Source organism: Mixophyes fleayi, chromosome 6 (genome assembly GCF_038048845.1).
Source record: "Mixophyes fleayi isolate aMixFle1 chromosome 6, aMixFle1.hap1, whole genome shotgun sequence".
Classification (NCBI taxonomy): Eukaryota; Metazoa; Chordata; class Amphibia; order Anura; family Limnodynastidae; genus Mixophyes; species Mixophyes fleayi.
Genome location: NC_134407.1, coordinates 215,400,220 through 215,422,606, shown reverse-complemented (window position 1 = coordinate 215,422,606; position 22,387 = coordinate 215,400,220). Strand labels below are relative to the sequence as shown.

Here is a 22,387-nt window from a genome sequence, read left to right as displayed (position 1 = left end):
AGTAAAAAAAAACTAATAGTAACTTAATATCTCCAAAGGAAATAAAATGATAAAAGTTTGCTATGAACTCCTATATTCTCATCATTAATTGCTTTAGAACTATGACTAGGCTGCAGTCACATTTTCTAAAATGTCTGAATTGCCCATTGAGAATTGTAAAGACCACTGTGCTGTAAGTATATGAATTGATAGCAAGTTCTGTTTATAATCTCAAAAGGAATGATTAATAACTAGATTGAAAAACAAAATCACCTTGCTCTAATCAGACTATTACTGGTTCTTCAATTTCGCGACACTTGCCCTTTCATTGGGCTTTCCTCACGGCTTCCTCTATTACACATGAAAGGACATGTATCAAGCTGAGAGTTTTCCGGCGGTTTTGAAAAGTGGAGATGTTGCCTATAGCAACCAATGAGATTCTAGCTGTCATTTTGTAGAATGTACTAAATAAATGATAGCTAGAATCTGATTGGTTTTTAAAACCCGCCGGAAAAATCTCGGCTTGATACATTTACCCTATGACTTAAGCGCCTTCCAGAGACTATGGAGGTCTTGATCCACAATTGGGAAGAAGCATCATGCTTCATGTTTCCATTGGTTTCTCTCCATTTGAGCTGGTTTATGTCAGTCATTGCAAAGGCCTCCTGTATATGCAAAGAACCTTTGTAGCAGAGGGACAATCTGATATTAATGTGATAAGAAGCACAGTGGCTCAGTGGTTAGCACTTCTGCCTCGCTGGGGTCATGAGTTCAATTCCCGACCATGACCTTATCTGTGAGGAGTTTGTATGTTCTCCCCGTGTTTGCGTGGGTTTCCTCCAGGTGCGCCGGTTTCCTCCCACACTCCAAAAACATACTGCTAGGTTAATTGGCTGCTATCAAATTGAGCCTAGTCTGTGTTTCTGTCTGTGTGTGTATGTTAGGGAATTTAGACTGTAAGCTCCAATAGGGCAGGGACTGATGTGAGTGAGTTCTCTGTACAGCGCTGCGGAATCAGTGGCGCTATATAAATAAATGATGATGATGATAACACTGCTTAAATGCAGGGCAGAATGAGCAACATTGCAGCTCCAAGAAGCCCTGGGACACTGTTTATAATAGATGGTCAGAACCTTTATACTAGGCTCCTTACTGTACCCTCTATGGAAGGTACATTTCTGGATAAATGCTAGAATCATTAGTAAACTATGAGGAGGTGGGTGAATCATTAAGTGTATCAGCCAGGGAAAAGAAAGTAGGAACAATTATATCTAGTAAGCCTTATTAAATTGGGGTTTTACCAAAAATCCACTCTGCTTTAAGATGCCCCAGAGACTGGACACACAATATTCCTGAAGTAAACATTGCCGAAATGCTAGTTTCAATACAGACATAGGGTGCAAAAGAGGAATGGGGACATGTTTTCTGGACAACCAGGTTGTATGAACAACAATCCTGTGGGTCAGCGCTTAAAGCAAGTTTAATACCATGTGTGTGACCACATTCATTTCTTCTGACCACCGTAGACTTGGTTGTAATACAATTTAGCGTCATCCTGGGCTAAATAAAAAATACATATTATGGTTTTTCTCTGTCATCTGCTAATAAGAGAAAGTAGAAAGATAGGAGAGAGAGAATTTACAAACTCTTGCTCAAGAAACATAAACCCATTGCAGATTTGGCTGTATGTTTAAAACAATCAAGACCATATTGGAACCACAGTATATTGTCTTCTCAGGTTCTACTATAGATACCGAGGCCTCATCTCTCTTCACCAATCATCTCTATAACTTCTTGCTGTCATTGACACCAGGCAACCAGACTTTCTCCAGCCTTACGAAACTGTGGAATGTAATATAAAGTCAGGAACAACAACGGAAGTTTTGAAAGCCCCAAAAGTCCATCCAGTTCCTAAATGGAAACATATGTACAGCCAGCAGGTGTGTCCTGTACCCCTTTAAAATAATTATGTGTTTTTTGCTAGATATTTACCTTTAAAAAAATATATTTTTACATTTTTTTTATTAAATATTACAGACAAGTCAGTACAATAAACCAATAGGATCCACATGAAATACAAATTGATACATCAAAGCTTTCAATACTGTTGGTGACATTAATGACCTAGTGTCACTCACCGGACTGTGAGTGCTTCTTCCCGGACTATTAGGAACCGTGGACGTCCTCTATCCTGAGGGACTGCGCATGCGCAGCCCTTTCCAAACCTTCAGTGTATGTTCCTTTAACTTAATTGGCAGATCAGGCAACCTCCCTATATTAAGCACCTGTGGTCAACACCATGTTGCCTGATCTTGGAGTCTCATTCCCCATGAGTCTCTGAAGGTGTTCCTGTGTTTCCTTGTTCATTCAGCCCTGCTGATTCCTGTGGTTTCCAAACCACTTCTACCTCTGTGGTTTCCAAACCACTTCTGCTACTGTGGTTCCCATACCACTTCTACCATCTACTATATCATCGTGACTGTGAGCTGATTCCTATCCGCTGCCTCCGTGCACTACAGTCTTCTAATCACTTCAACTCTACCATGTATCATTGGGACTGTTAGCTGATGCCTATCCGCTGCCTCCGTGCATTACAGGCTTCAACCACATCCACTCACCTGTTCATGATTGTGACTGCCAGCTGATTCCTATCCGCTGCCTCCGTGCACTACAGGCTTCAACCTGCAACTCGTCTGTGTTTCATCATCGTGACTGCCAGCTGATTCCTATCCGCTGCCTCCGTGCACTACAGTCTTCAACCTGCAACCCGTCTGTGTTTCATCGTGACTGTTTAGCTGATTCCTATCCGCTGCCTCTGTGCGCTTCAGTCTTCAGTCCTCGTCTACTCTACCGTGTTTCCTTGAGTCTGCTGCCACTATTGCTACCCGCTACTCTCCGTGATCATCTGTTCCAGTTCAACTCTGCTCCGGTGTCCCATCGTTACTGCACCTGCTGGTTGCTATTGGTTACCTCCGTATTCCCGCAGAGACCCGCTGCTGTTACTTCTCAGCGCTACTCATCCATCTACTGCTGATCCGCTCTCCACGCCTTCCTGTGTTCCCTGCTGGTCTACCTACCTGTGCGCTGCACCTGCTAGACCCCTGCTTCACCCATCCAGGGACTTGTATCCTGCTGGCCTCCTGCCCTTCAGGTATCTCTGCACTCCTGTCTGACTGCCTTCTCCTGAACCACGGTATGCATACTTCCCATTGACTGTGCTGTGTATTGCATACCTTGCTGGACTGTGTTGGTTCTCCTCTGGAGTGTACTATCCGCTGAGTCTATTGCCATCATTGACTGTGTTGGTTCTCCTCTGGAGTGTACTATCTGCTGACACTACTGCCATCATTGACTGTGTTATCTCATGCCGGATTACTTCAAGAGACTTTCTATATTGGCAGTGTTGTTCAGTCATTTATACATTTATATTGTGCATATTACTGTGGATCAAAGTCAAGGTGCCCGTGTATATATTGTGTTGCAGTCTCTCCCCGTGCACCTCCTCACATATATATTCAGTAGTACAACTTGCTAGTGGCAGACCACTGACTCCTGTTTACAGTTTCACCTGTTCCAGTATCCTCTCACATAGCAGTGGTACAACTTGCTAACGCAGACCACTGACTCCCCGGATACCTCCACTTGGATTCCATTCCTTCACTCAGACAGCGGTACAACTTGCTATCCGCAGACCGCTGACTCTCATCACCTCCTCGTTTCTGTTGGACATTCCTCCTCACTATAGCAGTGGTACAACTTGCTACCGCAGACCACTGACTACCTTCACGTGTCCTTTGTCCATACAGTTCCTCGTGTATTACTACCTCCATATTGCCAGTGCTGCTAGTCATAGACTTTCCTGAGCATCTCATCATCTGCTATTTTCTGTTCCGTGATCACCCTGCTACCAGAGTACCATATTACCACCTATACTGCTCTGGTAAGCCTATCACCTGGTGATCCCTGGGTAAAGACTCCTAGTGCCCGTGACAGTAAGATCAGGCCATGACAGACCCAGATACGGAACCTACTGCTAAAGAGATGCTGCAGCATCTGGTCAGCCGTGTGGAGCAACAGGATGCTCGCCAACAGCTGTTACTTCAATGTTACCAATCGTTAACCTCCCAAGGAACATCTGGACAGACTGTTACAGCTAGTATTGAAGCTCCTGTGCTTTCCTCCGTTTCCCCAGTGCCATCCCAGGTGTCTACAGCTCCTACGCTTCACCTGCCTACTCCGTCAAAATATGACGGGGACCCCAAAACTTGTAGAGGTTTCCTTAACCAATGTTCAGTCCATTTTGAACTCCAACCTCAAAATTTTTCTACCCATCGTTCCAGAGTGGCCTATCTTATCTCATTGTTTTCTGGACAAGCCCTGGCTTGGGCCTCCCCTCTGTGGGAAAGAAACGATCCAATTCTACAAGATAGTGCCAAATTCATTTCCACGTTCCGAAGTGTGTTCGATGAACCAGGTCGTGTGACCTCCGCTGCTTCCAGCATTCTTCGTTTGCGACAAGGCTCCCATACAGTAGGACAGTATGTCATTCAATTTAGGATCTTAGCCTCTGAACTTCAGTGGAACACTGAAGCATTAGTTGCCGCCTTCTGGCAGGGGCTCTCCGATAAAATTAAAGATGCACTGACTACCCAAGAGCTTCCTTCGTCACTAGAAGATTTGATCTCTCTTTGCCATCGTGTAGACATGAGATTTCGTGAAAGAGAATCTGAGAAAACAACTTCTGCTAAAGCACCTCTTCGTTTAAACCCTCAATTTCGTCCAGTTTCACCTTCTGTGATTCCCATGGAGATAGGACGTTCCAAATTATCTTTAGAAGAGAGGAAACGAAGAGTAAAGAATAGACTCTGTATCTATTGTGCTGATTCCACACATATGCTCAGTTCTTGCCCTAAGAAATCGGGAAATGCCAGGCCCTAACTAGTTCTGGAGAGGTGAAGTTAGGGTCCCTGGAGTCCTCTCCATTGTCTATGAAATCTAAAGTCTGCGCTTTCGATGTTACGATTTCCTTTGCTACCAAATCCTTTGAGTCACAGGCATTGATTGATTCCGGAGCAGCAGGAAATTTCATTTCTAAATCACTAGTGAATCAATGGTCCCTACCAGTGATCACTTTAAAAACACCCATTACTGTGACGGCTATAGATGGATCACGTCTCATCAATGGTCTCATCACCCAGAGTACGTCTCCAGTAACCCTTCAGATTGGTGTACTACACCATGAAGAAATTTCGTTTTTAATTCTTCCTGTTACGACAAGTCCGATTGTCTTAGGCCTTCCATGGCTTCAATGTCACTCTCCCCAGATTGACTGGCGCACCCCTCAAGTTACGTCTTGGGGGCCTGAATGTCACCATCGTTGTCTCTCTCAAGTTATTCCTCTTAAAGTACAGCAATCTTCCATCTCATCGTCCTCCCCGGGACTCCCTCCTCAGTATGCTTCATTTGCCGATGTGTTTGATAAAGCTCAGTCTGAACGTCTTCCTCCTCATCGTTCTTGGGATTGTCCGATCGACCTTCTACCTGGCAAGACTCCTCCCAGGGGTCGGGTCTATCCTCTCTCGTTACCTGAAACTCAAGCCACATCTGAGTACATACAGGAGAATCTCCAGCGTGGGTTCATTCGACCTTCCACCTCTCCCGCTGGAGCTGGGTTCTTCTTCGTCAAAAAGAAGGATGGATCATTACGCCCTTGTATAGATTTTCGTGGACTCAACGCCATTACTATCAAGAATCGGTATCCCATTCCGCTGATCACTGAGCTATTTGATCGCATCAAGGGAGCTCGGATATTTACTAAGTTGGATCTTCGTGGTGCCTACAATTTAATTAGAATCCGTTCCGGTGACGAATGGAAGACCGCGTTTAACACCAGAGATGGGCATTACGAATATTTAGTAATGCCCTTCGGGCTGTGTAATGCCCCCGCGGTTTTCCAGGGTTTCATCAATGAGATCTTTCGGGACTTATTATATGTATGTGTCGTTGTCTACCTGGACGACATATTGATCTTCTCACAGGACCTGCCTTCTCATCACCAACATGTGGCAGAGGTCCTCTCCAGACTACGGAAAAACTCATTGTTCTGTAAATTGGAAAAATGTTCATTCGAGTTACCCCAGATTCCATTCTTGGGGTATATAGTTTCCGGAGTTGGCCTGAAGATGGATCCAGACAAAGTAAATGCTGTACTACATTGGCCTCAGCCAACTACTCTTCGTGCCATCCAGCGTTTTTTAGGTTTTGCCAATTACTATAGACGCTTCATTCAAGACTTCTCATCCATTGCATCTCCCATTGTGGCCTTAACTCGGAAAGGGGCTAATACTAAGCAATGGTCATCTGAGGCTCTCCAAGCCTTTCAAATCCTCAAAGAGTCCTTCTCGTCTGCTCCCATTCTGCGACAACCTGATGTGACACTCCCCTTCTTCCTAGAAGTAGATGCCTCTAATGTGGGCTTAGGAGCTATTCTCTCCCAACGCTCGGAGCAACAAAAATTACATCCTTGTGCCTTCTACTCTCGGGGTCTTCTGCCCGCAGAGAAAAACTATACTATCGGGGACAAGGAGTTGCTGGCCATCAAAGCTGCATTAGAGGAATGGAGATACTTGTTGGAAGGAGCTCGCCATCCTGTGACGATCTTCACGGATCATAAGAACTTGTCATATTTGCAATCTGCTCAATGCTTGAACCCTCGTCAAGCAAGATGGTCTCTTTTCTTTTCCCGTTTTGAATTAATTATAACCTTCAAACCAGCTGCTAAGAACAAGAAAGCTGACGCTCTATCTCGAGCTTTTGTGACGTCCTCTGATGTAGAAGAGGTTCCCAACCATGCTATTCTAGACCCCAAATGTATTTCTCTGGCTGCGTCATCCACCAAAATGCTACCATTTGGGAAGACCCTCGTGCCTCCTACTCTGAGGAGGAAAATCCTTTCGTGGTTCCATGCCTCTCGTTTTTCTGGACACGCCGGTGAACATAAGACCTTTGAGATTCTCTCTCGTAGTTACTGGTGGCCTTCAATGAGGAGAGACGTCAAAGAGTTTATTGCTTCCTGTGATTTATGTTCTCAGTTCAAATCCTCCCGCAGAACTCCAGCAGGGTTGCTGCGACCACTACCCATTCCGTCCAAGCCTTGGACCCATATTAGTATGGATTTCGTTACTGATTTGCCACCAAGTAAGAATCACAATACTATTTGGGTAGTGGTAGACAGATTTTCGAAGATGGCTCATTTCGTCCCTCTGTCCGGTTTACCTTCCTCGTCTACTCTGGCTGAACATTTCATTAAAGAAATCTTCCGCATCCATGGATGTCCGTCTGAGATTGTGTCAGATAGAGGAGTACAATTCGTTTCCAGATTCTGGCGGGCCCTTTGTAAAACCTTGGGCATACGATTAGCACTCTCATCGTCTTACCATCCGCAATCTAACGGACAAACGGAACGAGTCAATCAAGATCTTGAGACTTTTATTAGGATGTTCTCTTCAGCCAACCAAGACAACTGGGTAGAATTGCTCCCTTGGGCTGAATTCGCCCATAACAACATGTACCATGAGTCATCATCCAAAACTCCATTCTTTGTGGTCTACGGTCACCATCCGTCTTTTCCGGAATTTCCTGCCCTCCCGCCCACCCAAGTTCCTGCTGTGGAGACTGCTTGTCAGACCTTCAAAAATATCTGGTCTCAGGTCAAAACCTGTTTAAAGAAGACATCTAACAAATATAAGTCTTTCGCAGATAAGAAGAGGCGGGCTATTCCACCACTAAAAATTGGAGATCGTGTCTGGTTATCTACCAAAAATATTCGTTTGAAGGTTCCATCTATGAAATTCGCCCCTCGTTTTATTGGTCCATATAGGATCATTCAAGTTATCAATCCAGTATGTGTTAAACTTCTTCTTCCTAAGAATCTTCGGATTTCCAATGCCTTCCATGTGTCCTTACTCAAACCTCTTATTATCAATCGTTTCTCGACTCCTCCCTCAGCACCGCAGCCAGTTCAAGTTCATCAGGAGGAGGATTTCGAGATTACTGAGGTATTGGATGCAAAAATTTCGCGAGGAGTCCTCCGTTTCCTCGTTCATTGGAAGGGCTTTGGTCCTGAAGAGCGTTCATGGATCAAAGCTGAAGATCTTAATGCTCCTGCCCTTCTGAAGAAGTTTTATTCCAAAAATCCGGACAAGCCCGGTTCCAGGCGTTCTGTGCCCACCTTTAAAAGGGGGGGTACTGTCACTCACCGGACTGTGAGTGCTTCTTCCCGGACTATTAGGAACCGTGGACGTCCTCTATCCTGAGGGACTGCGCATGCGCAGCCCTTTCCAAACCTTCAGTGTATGTTCCTTTAACTTAATTGGCAGATCAGGCAACCTCCCTATATTAAGCACCTGTGGTCAACACCATGTTGCCTGATCTTGGAGTCTCATTCCCCATGAGTCTCTGAAGGTGTTCCTGTGTTTCCTTGTTCATTCAGCCCTGCTGATTCCTGTGGTTTCCAAACCACTTCTACCTCTGTGGTTTCCAAACCACTTCTGCTACTGTGGTTCCCATACCACTTCTACCATCTACTATATCATCGTGACTGTGAGCTGATTCCTATCCGCTGCCTCCGTGCACTACAGTCTTCTAATCACTTCAACTCTACCATGTATCATTGGGACTGTTAGCTGATGCCTATCCGCTGCCTCCGTGCATTACAGGCTTCAACCACATCCACTCACCTGTTCATGATTGTGACTGCCAGCTGATTCCTATCCGCTGCCTCCGTGCACTACAGGCTTCAACCTGCAACTCGTCTGTGTTTCATCATCGTGACTGCCAGCTGATTCCTATCCGCTGCCTCCGTGCACTACAGTCTTCAACCTGCAACCCGTCTGTGTTTCATCGTGACTGTTTAGCTGATTCCTATCCGCTGCCTCTGTGCGCTTCAGTCTTCAGTCCTCGTCTACTCTACCGTGTTTCCTTGAGTCTGCTGCCACTATTGCTACCCGCTACTCTCCGTGATCATCTGTTCCAGTTCAACTCTGCTCCGGTGTCCCATCGTTACTGCACCTGCTGGTTGCTATTGGTTACCTCCGTATTCCCGCAGAGACCCGCTGCTGTTACTTCTCAGCGCTACTCATCCATCTACTGCTGATCCGCTCTCCACGCCTTCCTGTGTTCCCTGCTGGTCTACCTACCTGTGCGCTGCACCTGCTAGACCCCTGCTTCACCCATCCAGGGACTTGTATCCTGCTGGCCTCCTGCCCTTCAGGTATCTCTGCACTCCTGTCTGACTGCCTTCTCCTGAACCACGGTATGCATACTTCCCATTGACTGTGCTGTGTATTGCATACCTTGCTGGACTGTGTTGGTTCTCCTCTGGAGTGTACTATCCGCTGAGTCTATTGCCATCATTGACTGTGTTGGTTCTCCTCTGGAGTGTACTATCTGCTGACACTACTGCCATCATTGACTGTGTTATCTCATGCCGGATTACTTCAAGAGACTTTCTATATTGGCAGTGTTGTTCAGTCATTTATACATTTATATTGTGCATATTACTGTGGATCAAAGTCAAGGTGCCCGTGTATATATTGTGTTGCAGTCTCTCCCCGTGCACCTCCTCACATATATATTCAGTAGTACAACTTGCTAGTGGCAGACCACTGACTCCTGTTTACAGTTTCACCTGTTCCAGTATCCTCTCACATAGCAGTGGTACAACTTGCTAACGCAGACCACTGACTCCCCGGATACCTCCACTTGGATTCCATTCCTTCACTCAGACAGCGGTACAACTTGCTATCCGCAGACCGCTGACTCTCATCACCTCCTCGTTTCTGTTGGACATTCCTCCTCACTATAGCAGTGGTACAACTTGCTACCGCAGACCACTGACTACCTTCACGTGTCCTTTGTCCATACAGTTCCTCGTGTATTACTACCTCCATATTGCCAGTGCTGCTAGTCATAGACTTTCCTGAGCATCTCATCATCTGCTATTTTCTGTTCCGTGATCACCCTGCTACCAGAGTACCATATTACCACCTATACTGCTCTGGTAAGCCTATCACCTGGTGATCCCTGGGTAAAGACTCCTAGTGCCCGTGACACCTAGTAAAAAGAATTATAATGTAAAATGAATATTCACAAGTAGAATAACCAAAACAACATAGCAACAGTGTTACACAGGAGGCCAACTCAAACCTTTGTATTAGAAACAATATTGGAGCGAGAGATCAATTCATTATAAGGGCTGGAGAAATACTTTATATTTCAATTCATTTTTTGCCACTTTACACTTATAGACATATTGAGACAAACATTCCACTATCATAAATGTGTGTGAATTCTCTGATGTTTGCCAAGATTAGATTTCTTTGTAAAACATTTCCCACAATCAAAACATGTAAACGGCTTCTCACCTGTGTGAATTCGTTGATGTTCAAGAAGATTAGATTTCTGTGTAAAACATTTCCCACATTCAGAGCATGGAAATGGCTTCTCCCCTGTGTGAGTTCTGAGATGTTTAACAAGATGTGATTTACATGTAAAACATTTTCCACACTCTGAACATGGAAATGGCTTTTCGCCTTTGTGAATTCTTTGATGTTCCACAAGATTTGATTTCTTTGTAAAACATTTGCCACAATCAGAGCATGAAAATGGCTTCACACCTCTATGAATGATCTGATGCTTAACAAGATGTGATTTCTGTGTAAAACATTTCCCACACTCAGAACAGGGAAATGGTTTGTCACTTCTGTGAATTCTCTGATGTTCAAAAAGATACGGCTTATATGTAAAACATTTGCCACACTGAGAACATGAAAATGGCTTCTCATCTGAGTGCATTCTTTGGTGTATAATAAGTCTTGTTTTCTGTGCAAAGCATTTTCCACACTCAGAACATGCAAATGGTTTTTCAATTGCATGAATTATCTGATGTTTAATAAGATTTGATCTCTGTGTAAAACACTTCCCACATTCAGTACATGCAAACGTCTTCTCGCCTGTGTGTATTTTCTGATGTTTTACAAGAGATGATTTGTGTGTAAAACATTTTCCACACTCAGAACACAGACACTGCTTGTTAACTATGTGATTTTCATAGGTAAAATACTTAACAGATTCAGAAAAGGGAAACATTGTATCATCTATATGAATTGTATTGTGTGTAACAATATCTGAGTTGTTAGGGAAAAAATCATATGCAGTACTGTGAAGTACTGGATGTATATCTGGGGTAAAGTTTGTTTGCCCTGTATAATGACTTATGTCATTATTTTCTATTTCATAATCTGGAGATAAAATGAGAAGCCCATCTGACATGATCTTGCTGGTGTGTCCATCTGTTGGAAAGAAAATAGGGATTCAGTCACAACTCCTTATGTCAGTGCCAATGACAAGATTGTTTATTTATCATTGCAGATTTTAACATTAAGAGCCAAACACCAGAGGAAATTCTTTGTAAGAGACCATGTTCTAAGATTGTCTACCTTAGACGGTGGGAAGTGATTCCTCTTTCCCTGAGAAGCCTATGGCTACATCATAGCTCCACATCGGAAGAAACTTATATTAGGTGTAAACAAAGAGGCCTGTATGACAGAGATTACCTTACCAAGACAGTACAAAAAGATGAAACAATAGGCGCTACATATGAGTTACATAAATAGTCCCAAATAAGCTTCAAAAGTCCGTAAAAAGACGAATGAATAGATTTCTCCTTCTGTGTGACTTTTCTGTATGCTATATCATTTATATATTATATATATACACATATATATATTATTTTAATAAAATGTTTTAAAGTAATGCACCTAGATCAAATTATTCTCTTTTGAGTGTACATGATCCAAGAAAAAGGATACAAGGGAAGATTCAAATCTTTTGGTGTGAAAGGTAGCGGTCCTTCACTGAGTCGTATAGCGAAGCACAGAATGAGAGTAGTCAAGTGAGCCGGTCTGGTAACGTGCTGGCAACGAGGTACAAGGGAGAATCCAGAAGAAAGATCAAACAATGCTGAGTCTGTAACTTTCAGGAGCGAACAATACACAGGGGAAATCCAAAGAAGTAGTCAAACTAATCCAGGTAGTAAGGAGACTGGAGATCACACTATGGCTGGATGCTGGAGCAGGAAAAGACCTGAAACTCTGCACAGGCATGGGGACAGGGGCTGCCTTAAATAGTGCTGACAGCCAATGGAGTGAGAGGCGACGGCGCTGTCATCGGCCACCATCGGAGATTAGACTATCATCCCGTTGACTAGCAACGGGACGAGCATGCGCAAATGAACCGGCGGTCCGGCCAGAAGTATTGCATCTGGTTGCCTGGCAGCCAGAAGCAACGGGAGCAGAGACAGGCAGCCGTCCCAAAGGAGCAGCAGGGCGGCGCCTGACACATGGAAGTCGTCTGCCCCTGTTCTGATAAGATCAGTATCAGCTGGCTGGGGGGTCGCAGCTGAAGGCTCACCGCTAGTTTAGACAACTAGCTAGTCACCAGGGTTACCACAGCACATACACAGATCTTTGGAGTCTTGTCAGTGGCTCTCTTCAGAAGGGAGAGGTCCGTGAATCAAATCCAACATTGGTTCAGGTTTGGGATACAGAGTAGAAACTGTTTTAGAGGAGGTTTAACCAGTAGGATGTGGATAACGTTTATACTTAAAGGATGATACAAATACCCAATTTCTCTCCATTCTACTTATCAATACAGATAACTAACTTAATATATACAGTGGATAGAAAGTTACATGGATTTCCTGTGTATATGAACACACAATTTTTGAATCTGATGTAAATCAGTGATTTGATCTTTATAGTTGGAAAATCTTGAACCTGATTTTGGAGGCCTTGTATAACCTGGGCCTGAAAGTGCAGGTTTAGAGGCAATGCAATCACCTGCTGGGTCAGAGCAGAATCTGGTCTGGTGAACTCCATGGTTGAGCCTGGTAATCCTTTCAGTAACGGATCTGGCATCAGAGAAGTAGGACAGTTGCCAGAGTGGAAGGAATCAGGAACAAGTCAAGACCAGTGCAAGCAGAAACGCAGTGTAGTTAAACAAGCTGAAGCCAGTATATGGTTAAGCAGAAAAGAAGTCAAGAACAAGTTGATTCGGTATACAGCTAGCTACAAGTAACAGAAGTCTAGGTGAGATCACGGAGATAAACCACATAAATCAAGTACGGTTCAGTTCCTCATACCTTGGTAGATAGCACAATGAAATAATGTGAGGAGGAGAACAGGTGTATAATAGGGGCTGATGGCTCCGGAGTCCCCCACTGCGCACACACTTTGTCCGCATTAGTTTGTACTGACAGAGGGTGTAGAACAAGAGTCTATTGTAGTGACTGAACAAGTGTATGTCATATAGTGTTTATTACCCACCTGCGTTGATGTATGTAGGAATGTCCTCCTCTGTACACTGCTGATCAGTCACATAGGAGTCTTCTACCTCATCTATATCTTCTGCTTTAATAGTAATCAGGTATTCACCCTAAAAGCACAACATAACATATTTAATGATGTCTGATCTAATGACTTAAACAAGAGTAATATCAGTGTATAAGAACCACACAGCGTCTCTACAGATGTTATAGTGTAGAGTCACTTTGGTACTTGCTTGGACCATCAGTTTCATCTACCTGATAATCCTGTGGGATACTGTCATTTTCCTCTGTGTGATTCTGTGAATAAAGAGGACGGGGACATCTCTGTGGGATATTTCTCTTACTTGATCCATCTGCAGTAAACACACAGTAACTGACTATGTGATTATAACAAATTGTGTGTATCCTGGTGGTCATTAAAAACTGCTCTCTCTTTTACATAAATGAAAGTGTCCTCTTACCCAGTGATGTGAGGCTCTGGTGATTCTCCATCATCACGTCCTTGTACAGACCCTTGTGTCCTTCTAAATACTCCCACTCCTCCATGGAGAAATAGACAGTGACATCCTGACACCTTATAGGAACCTGACACACACAATGATACAGTCATCACCCAGACACATCCCCTGGTGTTACTGTATAATGTCCCATCCCAGCAGTCACCTCTCCAGTCAGCAGCTGAATGATCTTGTTGGTGAGTTCTAGAATCCTCTGGTCATTGTTTCTCTCATGTATCAGTGAGTGAGGTGGAGGCTCCGTGATGGGGCTCTGGGTCCTGCTCAGTCCTCCTGACACACAAGGACGACTACTTACACACTCCACAGATGTCTTCTTCAGAACTGTGTAATCCTGAAAATTGTGAAAGATAAGTGTAACTTAGCAAAAATAGACACCTTAGTAGAAACCTGTCTCTTCCTGGGCAGAAGTTTAGGGTTTTGTGAATCATTAATCTAAAGTATAAAACATCCCCTTGTTCCTGATGTTTCATACAAACCAAATAATGTTTGATGTCTATAATTTAGTTCTGAGGTTTTTTTTTTTATTTTTTTAACAACTTTATTTATGTTTTTTCATCATACATTGTACAAATATACAGACTGTTCAATAAAAAAATATAAACAGAAAGCATCATGCGATAGAACCAAGAATATAAAACCAGACCCCAAGCGGGGCAGCCAGATGCTGAAGGTAGACAAACAAGTTCTGCCAGCAGAGGATGGGTTAAAAAAACCTCAGTGACAAATGCAAGGGTGTGACACTGTGTGTGGTAGGTAAAAGAAGCGTAGAAGAGTAGAGGGGAAGAAGAGGGAAAGGGGAGGTGGAGACCTAGCTTGTGATCCCCGGTGGGCGGTAATTAGACAAAACAGGGTAGTATGCGGAACTTAGACAATTTATTACCGTTCAAAGGGAGAGGGCTGAGACATTTTGGACCCAATCAGGTGTTGGAAATGGGCCAGAGAGGCTATTGCAAGTGAACCAATAACACCAAATTTGGGAAAGTTTATGAGATTTATTGATAAATATGCTGTTATTTTTTCCGTGGACACCAAATAGCAGATTTTATTGAGAAGTTGCTGTTTCGAGGGGGTCTGGATTTTTCCAGTGTTTTGCAACCAGCATCTGGCCGTGTTGAGGATCTGAACGGAAAGTTCTAATGAGTACTTGTCTAGGACCTCTGTAGGGGAGCTCAAGAGGAAGGACCTTGAGCATTTGGAGACATGGACTGTAGTGACATCGGTGATCAGAGCAGTGACGTCATCCCAGAAGGACACAATCCTTGGGGAAGACCACCAGATGTGGACAAAGGACCCATTAAGTTCTGTTATAACAGAAATGAGTGATGCGATTGTGACACTCCAGAATTGCTGACCCTCCCAATAAGATTCCTGTTTTATTAAGAGAGATAAGAATGTCAAAGTTTTACTCCAAGAATCCCTCACCTCTCCCGTCAGCAGGTAGATGATCTCCAGGGTGAGGTTTAATATCCTCTCAGTCATCTCGTCCCTCTCCTTGTCCATCCCGAGTGGCTCAGTCTAAGACAATATTCTAGAAATAAAATCATACAGTGACAGATATAATTAACCCAATCACTGAATATGTTGTATGTCATTTTCCAATAATGCTGTTTACTTAGAGAGTATGACCCATCCTGGAATCTTGTATTGTGAAAGATAATAATTATTATAACTGCATAACCATGTATGCAGCCCATTCTTCCTTAATGTGTCAAACATAAAAGTATTTAGGTGATAGCACAATTTAGAAGGATAAACAATTCACAAGTCTACATGTTTCTCCCATTGGAGCCGTATCACAATGTGTATGCTGACTGGGCCTGAGCACCTAATGAGATAATTATCAAATAATTTAAATACTACAAAAGAGGTTTGGTAAGGGAATTAATTTGTGTGTGTTTTTAACCCCCAACAATAGCCTTAGATTTGTCTCAAGCATTTATTAATACTGTAACTGTACTTGTGTCTAGAGAAAATTATGATACTGGGCCTGAGACTTGAGCCTCAATATCTTTATGCACACACTGGGTGGGATATTGGACGAGGTATGGATGTTGCTGGTGCCAAGTGACCAGATCATTTGTGGTTGTCACTTTGGTGTCTTAGTGCTATGAGAAGAGGAACACACACACACAAACACACACACTTGTTTTTATTGCATCGTGAGAACCCATGTCTTAAACATGACACATAGGGACATCCATTTCCTAATGCCCTGTCAACAGGACAATAATAATGGTATATTTAGAAGCTGTTTGTCATCAGAGTTAACACTTGAGTTTTTCAGCTTGACTTTGATCAAAGTATTGATAGGGACTGCAACACCAACACCAAGCCATGGCTAGTCAAAAAGGTTACAGTCATGATCAACCACCATGCGTATCATTTCAACTTTTTATTTATCTTTACAGCTGTTAAACGGTTCTTTATGTAGAATTTTACAGCTAACCAGTTTCGATCTTTCAGTGCTGATGGTTCAGCCATGATACATGCAATGCAATCATGTTTTCTCGGCATCCTGCATTTCACAATAAACTTAATCATGTTCTTCTCTAAAGCCTGGATCTCATCTCTGTCCCAGGATTTTCTCCGCACCTCTTTACGGCCTGAAAGTGTTCCAGTGTGAGTCTGCAAAAAACAGAAAAGGCAGCATGCCTCTGCATAACAAAACCGTCTACTACACCGACACTTGGAAGCCTTGGCTGGGCATTTGTTCTGTGTTGCTGGGTCCATACACCAGCTCTCTTATGACGGGGAAGTGTCGACTGAATGCAGGTCCACTTGTCTCACTGTTTCAGGAAATTGCTCATCCTCCGACACATCACTCTGTAGCTGGACTAGTTCTAAAAAGGAAGAGATATGTACATGGACGAGGTAAAAGTCAAAACCATTCATCAGATAAAAGATTTCCAACTTACCGTCTGGATCAATTTCCATCTCCTCCAAATTCTTGCCTTTGAATTCAGCCGGTGTTTCTCTCTCTCGAGCCATTAAAAGTTTGCTGATCTTGGCAAGCTGGAGGCTTCCTTCTAGGAGGAGGTAGTGATGCCGGTGCACCCTGATGTCCTGCTCAAGGAAGTCTGCCAATTGATCCCATTCTGTGTCGTTTAGGTTGAGAACCTTTGCATGAGTGGCAACATGCTTTCGAAGCACCGTGGAAGACAGTGTTGGATTTTTAGCTCCACACAAATGGCTTATGCAATCGGAGACTGAAATGTGACAACACAACTGGTCTGGTAAATATATAGACATTTTGGATAGCCATTCCACATTCTTCATGTTCCTCTGCAAGAAGTTCCATTGCGCTTTGCATTGCTGGTGTCAGTAGGATTGGAACGTTTCTCCCTTATTTTCCCCGGATTGCAATCCATGTTAAGTGCCAGCAGAGCTTCTTCTCAAGCTCAGAAAGCGCTAGGACAACATCCTCATGGAGATCCGAAGTATCTCTTGGAAAGAAGGTAGTCAACAGCATCTTGGAAACTTCCCCTTCCCTTGTTTGATTGAACAGGGTCATCTTTACCACATTGGTCTCCATATCAGCCACAGACTATCGCTCCTGTCTCCAGCAACTGCAGCAATTCACAGTGGTTTATATATCAGCCACAGTCTATAACTCCTTGACTCCAGCTACTCTGCAGCTGTCCTCAGTGGTTTCCATACCTTCCGCAGACTATATTACCGGGCCTTCTACTGTTTCAGTTGGATCATAACCTATTCTGTGTCTCTGGGTTCTCTCTACTGCTCATGCCTGGCACTCAATCAGAAGACCGCAACCTGCAGGGCAGAGGTCGCAAAGTCCATACCTCCTTGTGGGGGTCCCTGGTGAAAACCATCTGTTTCGTTAGAATCTGCAACTCTGGGCTGGGTAGCGCCTAGCCAGACAGGCCTTAAGGATCCGATCATCATAGTGACTGTGACACATATTCTCCAAAAGAGTAATTCTTCCGGCATAAAACAGTTGCCTTCCCATATCTAGGAGCTTCTGACGGATATACTTGTGTCTGCCGACATCTGACCCAACCTGATTGAAGAGATGCTGCCCTATCTGCATGATGCATCTGTCATGTCTGACTGCGAGTAAAATTTCATCTGGGGGTCATGTCGCTCCAGAGCTTCCAAAAGCCACTATACTATTCAGTTTCCTCCCACAATCCAAAAACATGCTGGTAGGTTAACTGGCTGCTGATAAAATAAACCCTAAAGTGTATATGTGTGTTTGTGATAGGGATCGTCATCATCGTGAATTTATATGGGACCACAGATTCTACAGTGCCTTGCACATGTTGTATAGATATGGCATACATGAAAACTATAAACATAGTAGGTAAAAGTACTGCTGAGCAGGATAATAAATGCATTGATGCAATTAACAGAACAATTCATATATTCATACAGGAAAAAAATTGGCATAAGACATGACAGTGACAACAACGATGACGAAGAATGGTCAGACATAAGGTAGAGGACCCTGGGACATAAGAGCTAACATTCTAGAAGGAGGAGCAATGAGAGACAATAGAAGTTAATGGGGCATGAAGCTAAGTGGTCCAGGCGGGTAGCAGAGGAGATGGAGGCTTAACAGTCAAAGGGGTGGGTGGGTATAGGGTAGGTTAAAGGGGGTAAGTATAGTAGATAGGGAGGATGAGGAAGAAGGGGAACAGGGGAGATAAGGGAGGATAGTCAGGAGGAGAGGATGTGTGGGGAGAAATGGATAGCATTCAGTGCAGTGCAGGTAGAGGTACTTGGTAATACAGATGAATAACAGAGTGGAAATATTGAGAAATTAAATAGGACTGTAGACGCATTACAATAATAGACTGTCGAAGAACAGAGATGGAGAGGCAGTCCAGAGTAAGAAATTAATATATGTCACCAGTAATTATATTACAGACAAAGTACAACCAGAAAGTCCAGTAATGGAATCAAAAGGAGTGTATCAGGTCCCTTGTGTTTAGATGATGTTCTGGTGAGAGCCACTTGGTAGGCAGCAACGACTGGGAACGCTGAAGCTTGTAGAGGTGGGCCCAAGTACAGGTATAATTTACAACTTCAATCCCTTGTAAGTGCAGTACCAGAGTTGAACTAATCCTGACTTCTAATGCAGAGAAGCTCTTATCCCAGCCTGAACGTTTTGGGTGGCAGAAGCTGCTGACAAGGTCACAGTGTTGGGTGGGTTGAAGTGCCCTCCTCTAAAGCTCAAAATGGAGCGTCAGCGGAGGGGGACTTACCACGAGTGCCGTGGAAATTCACAAGAGGCAGATGGCGGCAGAGATGTCCGGCATAGCGGACGAGAGCCCAGGGTCGCATGGAGGTCCCTAGTCAACGGAACGGTAGAGGGACATATATGCAGAGCCAAGACATCAGGTCAATGGGGAGAGAGGCCACACTGCTGCCACAAGTCGCGATAGTGCACAGTGAAGTGGTGCTGATGAAGAAGGTCCAAGGAGAGAGAGGCCAACGAATGAGAATCCAAGAGCCGCCAGCAAAATCCTGCTGTCCTGTATCTTAAATGTTTCCCCTGATTTTATAAAGATATCCTCCTTACTTCTTATACATCAATCAATGCTGGCCGCCATGAATTTTCTAACCTTTTCTAAGCCTGCCATTTGTTCTTTTTCATTCCTAAAATGACCTCAACATTACTATATCACTCTACAATTTAGTGGTTTCATTTAGTGATGGGAAATCTAGTTCATTTTGAAGATTAGTTCATTCTGATCTAGTTCACACAAAAGATTAGTTAATTTCACTCATTTGACTCAGTAGTTCATTTAGTTCATTTAGCTCAGTTAGTTCAGTTAGATCACTGGCTCTGGAACACTGCTGAGAGAAGTGATTGGAGACATAGATCTAGTCTATTACACATACTGTAGGCATATCTACTACTCCTCATTAGATGAGTTATAGTCCTGTTAAAATGATCAGAAAAGTTTAATATGTCAGATCATTTTTAATATTTTAAAAAGGGCAATCACTTATACAAAACTAGTAGGGACATGTTGAGCTCTGCAAAGTTAATTACATTTTCATTATTATTTTTTATTTCCATAATATGCAAATGAAAAAGACCCAAATTCAGAGTATTATAAAGTGTCACTTTTTTGCTTTTAAAATTGAGATCAGTGCAATCAGGATATAGGGGAGATGTATCAAACCTTAGGGGGGAATTTTTACAGCTGTAAAAAGACCCCAAATAGGCATCAAGTCACTGGGGGTGGGGCCAAAATGGCGTAATTCACGAAGCCCCGCCCCCTACACCAATACCCCGCTCCAGGAACTCCCAGACGTAACCAACATAATGTTGGCAATTATGACTAATCAGCTTCTGTCATTTATCTAGCAGAGTCTATAAAATGACATAAACTGATTAGTTGCTATGGGCAACGCTTCCACTTTATCTCCCCTGTATATATGGTGCAGTAAACAGAGCTACAGTATATAGCATGCAGCACTCAGCAGTGCAGTGTGTCTGGAGCTGACAGGGAAGGGAATGTATCCTGTGACTCATGAGCTAAATGATCTAAATGATTGAAAAGATTCGAAAGAGTGGAATGATTTGAAGAGTGAAATGATTTGAAGACTCGTATGAGTCACTGAGTGAAATGAACTAGATGAACTATTGAACTCCTGAGTGAGGAGAATGACTCATAGTCAGTGATCAGCTCCTCAGAGTCTCACACAATGTCTGAGCACAGCAGCGCCACCTTTGGCAGTTTAGAGGTACTGACTCATGAGTATTAAATGAGAGAGCTGAATAGAAACAAAAGAGCCAGTGTGAGTGAGACAGTGAGTGAGGCTGCTGGAGCTGCTCGGCTTTATCTCTAACTCCTCCCACTTGTTTTACTTCCTGGTGAACTAATCTTTGCCAGAGCTGTGAACTAAATGATTTAGTTCACTTTGAAGATTAGTTAATTTGAACTAATCATTCGTGAACTACCCATCACTAGTTTCATTAAATGGCTTTTAAAATAGTCATCACTTCCTTTCAGTCATATACCTGACGGGAGTTAGAGCAAAGTCTATATGGAAAGGCACCTTGTGATGACAGGGACACAGCTCTGTATATCAGCTATTTAAATTGTTAGAAAATAATAACAGATAGATGGATTACACACTAAATAAGACATTCCCACTCTTGTGCAATATTCTTTCAAAATAATACAAATGCAGAACGTTAGAATAATGTGATCCAGTAGCACAATCACCAGCACACACGTCACGGCATGTTGGTGTGTATATACAATGGGGGGTATTCAACTGTTAGCGTGTTAAAAAAAAAAATCTCCCGCGGGTTTTTGTCGGCAATAGTGAACGTTTTGAGTTAACGCAGCGGGAAAACTTGTGCAATTCAATTGAAAAAGAGGGAACGCTGCCCCCGCGCATTAAAAATTGTGTTTGCGAGATTTTAGGGGAGTTTTAACGCGGTCATGTATAACACAAAAGAATGGTTTTGCATACATTTCCCTACATTAGATTGCATTACACATTGATAATATCTACATACAGTACTTTCTTTAGCATACTATTTTATTGAACTATTTTTTTTACCATACAATTATCAAACACATTACTACATTCATATTTGTACCAAAAACATAGATAAATATAATTAAATAGTGATTTTATTTTTTATCTTTTTTAATGTTTTTTTTATATCAATATTTTTTCACAAGAAAATCAACTTACACAAGTTAGACATTAGTGATAAACATAAGTTTAACTTTTTTTCAACATTTTTACATGATTTCAAATACTTTTCAGAGGTTTTTTATTTTTAACACACCCCGTGGAGGTGCGAGATATAACAGTATATTATCCTGTTTTACCCACTGTGTTAAAAAACAATTGAATAGCTTTTAAAGCTTTAAATAATGTATTACATCTTCCATGAGATACAGTGCTAATAATAATTGTAGTAATAGTAATACTAGAGTCATTACCTCTTCCAGCTTAGAAATAATGATAATAATACACCAGGATATAACATTAAATCTCCCAAGAGCTCCTTGGTGCTGTTGCCCTTGGAGTTGTTATAGAATTATCCAAAAAGTAGGTACAGCACCACTGTTTACATATGTTATTTTTTAAAATAATAATAATAATAATAATAATAATAATAATAATATCAGTTATTACCTGGTCCAGGAGACACACCAATAACACCTATACAACATATCTTCCTTGTAACAGGAACAGAACAATAGCTAAAAAGAGGATTCTGGGAATTGTAGTCATGTGTCTGTAATGACTAATAAAACTAGGAGGATAACATTGTATTTACCCATTAGGACCACAAGAAAATGGCGGCCGTTTTCCTGCAGTCATTATTACCTCTACGCTCTCTAACGGGTGACTTAGTCAGACATTGCCATTTTACATTTGCCCATTGAAATCAATGGTTAAACATGAGGACCGCTGGGTGAGAGCCTGTGATTCACTCATATGCAATCCTGAAAGGCTCTAGACCACGAGAAAATGGCCGCCCCCTGTCCTGTGTCCTCACACT

General features: G+C 42.8%; 2 protein-coding genes across 2 annotated transcripts; both read right to left on the bottom strand.

Moving 5' to 3' along the window:
• Nucleotides 1–1,349: 1,349 nt before the first annotated feature.
• LOC142159962 (uncharacterized) lies at nt 1,350–11,252 on the bottom strand. The gene is made up of 2 exons (XM_075214873.1): nt 10,093–11,252; nt 1,350–2,103 (listed from the first exon to the last, which is right to left on the bottom strand). The coding sequence occupies exon 1, from the start codon at nt 11,125–11,127 to the stop codon at nt 10,312–10,314; it is 816 nt and encodes a 271-aa protein (XP_075070974.1). The 5' UTR covers nt 11,128–11,252; the 3' UTR covers nt 1,350–2,103; nt 10,093–10,311.
• A 2,723-nt stretch (nt 11,253–13,975) lies between these two features.
• Nucleotides 13,976–22,305, bottom strand: LOC142160628 (oocyte zinc finger protein XlCOF29-like). Its single transcript, XM_075215491.1, has 3 exons — nt 22,018–22,305; nt 15,307–15,412; nt 13,976–14,215 (listed from the first exon to the last, which is right to left on the bottom strand). The coding sequence occupies exons 2-3, from the start codon at nt 15,382–15,384 to the stop codon at nt 13,976–13,978; spliced, it is 318 nt and encodes a 105-aa protein (XP_075071592.1). The 5' UTR covers nt 15,385–15,412; nt 22,018–22,305.
• Nucleotides 22,306–22,387: the final 82 nt, after the last annotated feature.